At 32.4% G+C, this 10,237-nt stretch overlaps 1 protein-coding gene across 1 annotated transcript; it reads right to left on the bottom strand.

Moving 5' to 3' along the window:
• Window positions 1-8,368: 8,368 nt before the first annotated feature.
• On the bottom strand, window positions 8,369-9,518 carry LOC108757599 (uncharacterized; the record flags this gene model as incomplete). Its single annotated transcript, XM_018502058.1, has 3 exons — window positions 8,369-8,744; window positions 8,818-9,038; window positions 9,154-9,518. Coding segments are annotated over 3 exons (612 nt in total), but the record flags the coding sequence as incomplete, so codon positions are not given.
• Between the last annotated feature and the right edge of the window lie 719 nt (window positions 9,519-10,237).

The raw sequence follows: 10,237 nt of genomic DNA, 5'->3' as shown, positions 1-10,237 counted from the left end.
ATTTTGAAGATTGGAAAGATCAGAAAAGGTGAAAAAAAGATTGGAAGATTAAAAAATCTCATTCAAGTTTGCCATAATTTCTTGAAACGCTAAAATTGTTATTAATTTAGTTGCTAAAAATTATTATTAATTTGAGATATTACATAGCTTCAACACCGACAAATAATTGCTTGAATTAAAAATTATACAAATTCACATAAAAAATATTTAAATATTATCAAGACTCTTAATCGAATATAGTCTTGTTCACTCATGTTTTAAACTTTTCTCGTTTTATTTGCGCTTAATACTGATTACATTTAAATTGATTATTTTAATTCGGTTTTTGTAATAAAAAATATTTAAATATTATCAAGACTTTTAATCGAATATAGCCTTGTTCCCTCATGTTTTAAACTTTTCTCGTTTTATTTGCGCTTAATATTGATTACATTTAAATTGATTATTTTAATTCGGTTTTTGTTATAAAAAATATTTAAATATTATCAAGACTCTTAACTGAATATAGTCTTGTTCATTCATGCTTTAACTTTTCTCGTTTTATTTGCGCTTAATATTGATTACATTTAAATTGATTATTTTAATTCGGTTTTCGTTATTTCGTATATCTAACCAGATTCCTATCAGGGTCCGTTCTAGTTCGATCAGTACCAATCTAGTCGGATAATGAATGGCTCAAAATAAACTCGAATCAAACGAAGTCGACGGCGGCGATTCCATCGCGACTTCGAGAGGAGGCATTCTACTGGAAAAAGAACCTAAGACGTGTGAAGGGACCGTCGAACTTTTCACGAACTCGAAAACTTTGGATCTTCTCTCCCGCTGAGCCCTCTTTCCCGCCTGATCCCGCTTGCTCATCCAGCTCACGTACGCGAGGGTGGTTGTTTTGGCGATGAGGGTAGCCGGGATTCGCTCGGGTGGTGCTCTCGGCAAAATACGAGATCCGAATTATTGGGACGATCCACCGAAACCATCGCGATTTCCAAGTGCGACACGTATGAAGTCGATATATCGTCGCAAACGATATATGCCACGAGCGTCCTTCCTTTCAAACACGAGTTGTCACGAGGAGATAAAAAAAAAACAGGTTCGTTAGGAAGACGCGAGAAAGTATGGTATTGAATAGATAGATAAAACCAATTTTATTTTGTAATGATGTCCTTTGCGATAGGAAATATGATACTGATTAATTATCGAGAATTATTATAGGAAGTATTACTTTTTTTATAAACTTATCGATTATATTGCTTTTAATTTAATCTAAATATCAGGGAATTTTTATTCCATTTGATTTAACTATCATTTTTATTGAGTAAATATTTATTCACTCTAAGTAAACATTTACTTACAAAATTAGTACTATTCAGAAATATGTATTAAAATTTAATAAATTTTTTTCAGTTTAAATAGATGTTTTTGATTTATATTTCTTTTTTTTCTAAAATAATTCCCTCTATACGATACCGTTTTCCTTTTCTGTGCCGCAGAAAAAAGTTTTTCCGAACACTTGGCGTCAAGTGATCATCATTATTGGCGGGATCCCCATGTATCGAGCGGACAACAGAAGTGGCTTGTACCCGTCGCTGTAGGTACAAAGAGCACGCGAGGGATCCGCGAGACACCCCACAAAATTCCAACTGCAATAAATTATATTCGAGGCACGTGCCAGTCGTAGGGGTGAGCGTCGTGTGTGCTGTACCAAATGGCACTTTCATTGCACTTGCCCCCACGGTCTTTGCATCTTGCCGAGTTTCGTCACCCCCAATTTATAGCTCCTCTTCGTCTTTCTTATTTCTTTTTTAGGGGACAGATCCCACTTGACTGGAGACACGTATCATACATTTATTACGTATTACGTTTATTTATAGAATTTTTTCAACACGAAGATTGAAGATTATGGACAATTCGAAAGGTATTATAAAGAAAGAGAATTCGAGGCTTTTGTTTTATTTTTGAGATTTAGTTCTTTTCATGTCAACTTTCCTCGATATAAGTTGTCAGGAAGATATATTTTATTTTTATACTATATCTACCGATAACATCATTATTTTCAAAAATGATTCGCCGTACAGTGCGCGAGCAACGCGCGTGGGAAAAAAAAGGGGATGGAACCATTAAGCCACGCAAGATCCATCATTTTTCATACTTTAACGTAGCGTATACGGGTGCGTGAATAAACCAACGTGAGATTCGCTCGAGCGCGAACGTACAGCGATAAATGACACAGCCGGTGAACAAATGATAATTACGACGAAACCGTGTTTTGAAATTTTGTAATTTTCATGCGCCTAGCACATAGAAATTAAAAACAAGCCGTATAACGTAACTACTTTAATCTTTATTAAAGAAATGTATTTAATAATTCTCTAAATTTAATCCAACGTATTACTCTAGATAATTTTAATTTAAAGCATAGATTTTGTTACGTAAAATTTAGATGAAATTCACAATAATAAAATAAGAATTTAATAATAATTGGACTATCGAATTTTTATATATCTTTAAGGATTTTTCTTTTTTTTTTACGTATATTCTGAAAAAGTATATTCAATCAAAATTGAATCGAAACATAAGCTCGAAATTATAGATTATAGACAATTTAGTTCTTAAATATTATGTTTTCACTTTGCGTATAAATTTCCGCGCCCGACTCCTAGTTCTTTACTTATTTAATTTTTTACAACAAGAGTTTAATGCTTACAACGGTCGAAGCTATGGATTTTAGATATTTCGGCCAGGACTCTTGTCTTGTCTCGCACGGGGTTCTCCCTGCTTTAGGCAGTTCCTTTTGTTCAAGCCCGAGTCCGCCGTCGTCTTCTCGGCGAGCGTTCTGTTTGTCCTTTTGAGAAGCTACCTCATCCGAGGGGGTAACCACTTAATGTAATCTTGGGACAGAGTCCTCGAAATCATTATAAAATTCATATAAAATCTCTACGTATAATCCGATAATTACATATGCAACCACGAGAAATTATTGTATAATATTAAAATTAATTAAATAAAATCGTATATTTTATCAAATTACTTCATATATAGTGAAAAAAATTATTTGTAATCAGATGAAATCGTATGAAATCATGTAATCTGCGGAACAATATTTCAGCTAGTGGTTACCTCCTCGACCTCATCGGTCTCGGCATCCTCCGTTCAAATAACTTCTATGTGAATTTATATACTAAATATATAGTTATTTGAATTGCATGCTGAATAATTATATATTTAGGGAAACTCATATAGAAGCAGTATAGCTATTAGTGGTGACAGATGAACTGTGCCGAGCGGTATCCGCAGGTATACGCGTCGCCTTTCAGTCAGTTCTTTTGTAGTTGCTTGAAAAGAGCAACAGGCGGCTTTATCATTATTTTGAAGAAGAATACATTCTTTCAATGACTTGCCGAAAATTGATGAATGTTAGCTATTTACTTAAGTTTCCCTTTTTTTGTATATAAATTCACATAGAATTTATTTAAAACGTAAGATTCAGCTTCGTCATAGGCATTAAACTCTTGTTGTGTATACGGTATCACGTATATGGTCTTAATAAATCATTTGTTATTGTTTAAATGAAATTGTTGCTTTTCTTTTTATTTTTCTGCGTAACTGTAATTTTTAGATTTTTGAATACTTATATTCGCGGATTTCTCTTTAAATTTCTCAAATTTGCGACTGTCAGAATTTCCCTCTATATTTTTTTAACGATACCTTGTATTTTTATATTTTCTCGTAGTTTCCAAATTTCTACATTTTCGAATCTACTGACCCATCAATCGTTATTTGTGACGGATTTATGGACCTAGAGTTACAAACATTAATCACAAGACGGATATATGGATCTCGTCTATAATCGACTGACTTGTCGTTCAAGGTCGTGAAACATTCGTTGTTAACTTATTACCAGGTGGAAATAATGCACGAAGTTGTGGAAGCGTCGTTATTGCCAGACATCGTAGCGAAACGTTAGTTTCGTGTCTCATCGTGCGGTTGACGTTTAATTCAAAATCTTGTGTTGCCTTCCCTGGCCATGACTCGAGCTTATTCACGCCTTTAGCCACAACGCCCGCGTTGCTCATAAATCTCGGAAAACTTGCCAGTGGCTACGGGTTAACCACCCACCAATTAGCATCCTGAATTCGAGGGTGCGAGCGAAAGTTTCCGATTTCCCTATTGTCGCAACGGCGATACCAGAGTGTCTCTCAGATCTTAATCTTAATAACAGATTCTTCAACAAGGTTGAAGTCAAATTTCTTTAAAGAAAATTATTTTAAAGAAAAACTTGTTATTTTAATTTTATTATTTATTTATTTACTTTGGAATTATTTATTTATTTTAGATTTATTTATTTAATAATTGTCAATATAAATTATGTAAATCTCTCTCTCTCTCCCTCCTCGTCGAATCTTCGATATTGAGCTTCTCATAATTATTATCTAAATGTAAATCGTGAGAAGAGATTTTTAATTTTTGAAGTTTTATAGCGCGTGATTATTTATATTTTAATAATTTAAATTAAATCGAACACAGTTTAAAAACAAAATTTTTCTGGTCTTCAACAAATTTCGCATTGAATCAGAGAAACGCTACCTCTCCAAATCGTTTGAAGATGCTAACAATCGCGTCCAACAATCCATAGCGAATGTCCAGAGGGATGAGTGGCAAATGGTTGGCTACAAAACAGTGAGAGTTCCCTATGGGCTCGTCCCCGACAACGGCCGTCTGCAAAAACATTAATCACAAGTCGGTCGGTGTTTGCGCTGTCTATTTCAAAGCATGTCCTACGCACTTTGTCATCGATAGATCGTCAACAAACATTTTCGAGCTTATAGCGGTACAGTTTTTAATCGAAGCTAGATAGAAAAGAGGCAGAACGTAGTAACAACAAAATATTGAGCTTTTTTTTTAAAAACATTTGAAATAAAATGAACTACTTAATTCCAAAAGTAAAAAGAGGTTAAAATATAAAATGCAATAATTATAATATTTTTTTATCTATCTATAACATTAAATTACGTGTTCATTTATAATTAATTACATTATTCTGAATTATAACATTATAAACATTTATATACATATAAAGATATATTTATAGATATATGTATATTATTATATACTCGAACTGTTTCTAAGTGATAAAAAGATAAGATATTGTATTTATCGTAATGACCACACAAATAATAAAGCAAAAGGTGGAACTGCTTTACTAATAAGAGATCATATTAAATATCATGAAGAGGTTGGAATCGAACTAGAAGAAATGCGGATAATAACTGTGAAAGTTCTAGCAAAAAACTATGATTTTAACATCTCTTCGATCTACTGCCCTCCCAAGTACAACCTAACGAAAAACAATTATATGAATCTCCTGAAGTCACTGGGTAACAAGTTTATTATTGGCGGTGATTTTAATGCTAAAAACACTGAGCGAGTTCAAGACGGCAAAGCGGCTAGGCATGCTTACCGAGCGATTGTATACATGATTGATTGAATCTATAAGTAACAATCAATTATATTTATTTGCTTGGCGACGAGGCATTCATTTCCATGAATGGGCTCGTTTTATCAACTAGGAACACAGCATGAAAGGAAAAGAACTTTAAGAAGCGGCTTTGGAGGTCACTTTCTCTCTACAATCAAACCGATCTATTGACCAACGGATACAAAGAAGCCTGACCGGTGTTACCAAATCTGAGGTGAATTGCACACGCACACAAAAGCGATGTATGTGTGTCTAACGAAAAACTCGCTTTTGTATGCGTGGTGTTGCACGGCTCAGAATCTCTATTCTTGAAAAAATATCGCATACGAAAAATTATGGGAAATACTATAGTATGCGTTACATATAGCACTTCCCTAGTGTTTCGTATGCTTTTCAACAGAGCCCCAGATCTGGTAACACTACCTGATCTCAACGATTTCTTTGTGTTAAAAAAAATGCCGAATAAAAGACATTCATGTAGAAAGCGAATACCATGACCTTCTCGGATCATTCCTCGGTCCTTAAACATGATTGACAGGCTCCGAGCACTGGGGGGTCGAAGGTCTGTGCGCTGATGGAGATTTTATATTTCGACTGGCCGGCCGATTATTTCATTAAAAGAAAAAAAAAGAGGAAAAACAAGGCGCAGGATTTAATTCATGTTTTGCGACCACTGTTACAGATTTTCTTTTTGTTATTAATATTTGACCAACATAAAGTGTCAACACAATCACAGAGACCTTTTTATTACTATTACACGATTACATATAGTGCGAACACAATTATAAACTTTCATATTATTCGTAAAAATAATATAAACTGCAAACGTAATCATAGACTTTCTTATTACTTTCCATGTAATTTAAATATTGCACCATACAGCGTGCGCGTTATACAAAACACAAAAAAACAATACGCTACAACATCTTTAACACGACATAATATTTACGAAAACCAGCATCTTTCATACTTCTGTTTCATAGTAGCTTTTCTATCTCTTCTTTGAATTTTCTTTTCTACATTACGGGCTTAGTAATAATAATAAAAATATTTTAAAATAAACATTCTGAACGAAAAACCATAATAATTATATACGATAACATCGTGGACATCACTAAATAGATAATTAATAAATACTACACGCGAGCGAAAAACTGGAAATTTTTCTCGTCTGCTGGAGAACCGGAAATTAGTCTCGAAAACTGGAGTCTCCAATCGAAATCTGGAGACTTGACAACCGTGGTCCTAATCCTAACAATAAGCGAGAATCTAATCCCCCCTGAAGGAAGATCTAAATTAACTAATAAAAAGACTAATTGGGGGAAGAATTTAGGAGATATCTGGATAACTGCACCAACTTAAATGTTCCGATTCGAACTCCCCATCAATTAGAAGAGGAAATTGATATATTTATCGAAAATATACAACAAACTGCATGGAACAATATGTTCCCCCACTATCAATTAGGGAAAAAACATATAATAAAAACAATATTATTTACCAGATATAAATACACAACTTAGTACATGAGAAAAGGAAGGCACGTAAAAAACGGCAACAAACCCGAATAACTCAAATATACATATATTATATAATGATTTTATATTATATATAATATTTAAGTATTGTACAACATAAATTTATATATAAAGTTTACATATATAACGTTATATATTATGATGTATTTATTATAAATATAACAAAAATGTTGCAATTTTTAATTTCAAGTAAAATAATATACACATTTTCTGTTTTTATTTTCGAAATAGTTATTTTTATACATTTATTCAGCATTATTGTATGTTTATAAAATGATAAATGCTTTTCTCGAAAGTGCTTCTTGATTCGTATGTCTATATATAAAGAACCGATAATATGTATTCAGTCGGTTTAGTAGGAAATGACGATAACCGAACAGCAAGATTCATGATGATTGTTACCATGTTTATCATGGGGACGTAATTCTGATCCTATTTTTGTTACCATAAATAAATATAATTAAACAATTATACATTTTAATGAACATGTTATATAAAATGTCCGTGTAAAGAATTTAGAAATTTTAGAATTTAACGTTTGATGGTACAGAAAAATTGATATTTTTTCCCCTTCTTATTTTTTTTTAACGAATATAAATACCGAAGGACAGAACACAGAGGAACACGAAAATTCTGTTAACAAGTAAAGTTCTAGAAAGTTTCTTCCATCCTTAATAATTTAAAATTAAATTATAAAGACTGTAAAACTGTTCAGTGAATAATCGTAATTCCTATCACATACGAGTAAAGGTACGTTAAGTAATCGTTGTCACTATTTGTAATATCATGATTGTATAAAAATCTTTATAATTATGTAACTGTAAATTCTTATTAGAACTTGGAAACTCTTTACGACACGAGAATTTGCAATTTATAACGGACCAATATTAACAGTCACACAAATATCAACCATTTTACAAGAACTTTACGATCTCACATATTCAACTTTTTATATTAAGTGACCATCGTACATTAGAATAGACTGATTGTTATTCTCTTATAATATTTAAATTGAATTTTTAATTTATTTAATTTCCAACTTTAAAAAATTGTATTTTAGAACATACTGAGGAAGGCCGGATATCGGCCGAAACGTACATGAATTTAAATTTGTAAGGATTATTTTAAATATATTTTTTTTTTTACATCGCAACAAATAACCGGCGTATTGGCTGTATGCTCCTTTTTTAACTTTTGTTTATTAATAATTTATTCAATCACAGCATATGTAACATCACAACAAATGTTTAATTATATAAATGTAGTAGTTATATAAATATGTAACATCATAATTAAAATTTAATTATATAAAATATATAATCACATTGTATCCATACATTAAAAACTTTGCCACTCATACAACTATTTACAAATTTTTAGCGTTTTCGATCGTAGCAGGTTTGAATCCAGCTGGATTGGATTAATATCGTGTCATATGTTCTACCAGAGAATAAATCGCTGAAATCATTGAAATCTTTATTAATTTAATACATTTTCGTTATTTTAGCGATTTCAACTATCTATTTCCATCAAGAGCACCGCAAAAAGGTAGATATTGTTGTTGTTAACACCCACTTCGTCAGAGGTCAATAGCGCGCAGCAGCATTTTACGGTTACAGATTTTGAACTGTTCTCTCTCAGATTTCTTTCTAGTTCTGCTAATGATTAATGGTACATGTTCTAACAATAGCACAGCATGCAACACTATTAATTCAACCCAGATCCGTTCAAACCTGTTACGGTCGAAAACGCTATTTATAATACTTATTGATCCGTACCGCTATCTGTAATCACTTTATTTCTTACCAAAGTCTGCAAGTGTAATATTAATTTGTTTTTCTAGTCTCTTGACTTTTTGTCGCAAAGTTTTCAGAATCACCTTTTGTCGCTTGATGTTCTTGATTACTACTTCCCAGTAAATTTTAGCTTGCATTGATGACGTAGATATCTCTTCCCATCGGACATCATATAGATACTTCTTATATTTTTTCTCTGGCTCATTCAAGTCTGCTGGAGCGAACAATATTCTACAAAAATTAATTATTTTAATATTTTTCATTGTTTTTAAACATAATATTAACTTTCTACTAGCAATATTCATATTAACTCTTCTGTCAGCAATAATAGTCTAGTATTTCTTACCTTTTAGACAGTTTGTCTCTTTTAGCTCCTATACACAATTCTACAGTATCTAAAGCTTTATTCTCAGGGACATTACATTCAATCATAGTGTTTGTTAGCTGATTTTCCTTAATGATTATGTTTTGATTATCTGAGACTGAGTCATCCCTGCTTGCCTCGTTCAAACAAAGGGGTGGTACTACATCTGGCTTTAAATAATGTTTGCCGACTATACTATATCTAAAGTAACTTTTCTTGAAGTGGCTTGAACATATTTGCGACGCTCTGGTAATTTTCTCCTCTGTATAAAGTATGAGCAACCATCTTTTCAATAATTGGTCAGATTTTGGACCGTCTCCTCTCAGGTTTCTTTCTAGTTCTATTATTGATTAATGGTACATGTTCTAACAATAGCATCACATGCAACACTAATTCAACCCAGATTCATTCAAACCTGTTACGTCGAAAATGCTATTTGTAATACCTTAAATAAATCAAATCCTTTTGAATCAAATAACGTATCAATATGATATTTATAATAAACATACACAGTAATACTCACTTGAAAAACGATATATCTGACTGGTCTGGCAGTGACGCTTTGCTTATATGTACATGCAGCAGATGGATATACGTGTCATTAAACGCCAAAAAATATTACCTGGCGATAAAATTACGAAGAAAAAAGATTGCAAATATTTCCATCATGCCGAATGTAGCGTTCAATTCGAAATGAACTAATAAACCCTAAATGTAAAAAATATGAACAAAACATTATTCATCACACAACGCTGGCAAAGATATTTTGATATACATCTCTTACTCAAATCATTGAAATTATCAACTCACATGCATAAAAGTCAAAGTTTATATCAGTTGTCTCTGTTTATAATTTAGTGAAATAACAGATTAAGGCACAGACTAACTCCAAACAGTTCAAAATCTAAACAGGCCCAGGTACTTCAAGCAGGTCCAAGCTGAATAAGTACTCTGAATCCAAACAAATCAAAATAACAGATTTCGTGCATTACAACAATACTGATTCCTGCTAGTAGTTCTTGCATAGTGCAAATTTTTGTGAGTGCAAACAGAACACGTCAATCTT

Source organism: Trachymyrmex cornetzi, unplaced genomic scaffold (assembly GCF_001594075.2).
Source record: "Trachymyrmex cornetzi isolate Tcor2-1 unplaced genomic scaffold, Tcor1.1 scaffold147, whole genome shotgun sequence".
NCBI lineage: Eukaryota > Metazoa > Arthropoda > Insecta > Hymenoptera > Formicidae > Trachymyrmex > Trachymyrmex cornetzi.
Note: the sequence above shows the minus strand (reverse complement) of the source record. Positions and strands in the feature narration are given on the sequence as shown.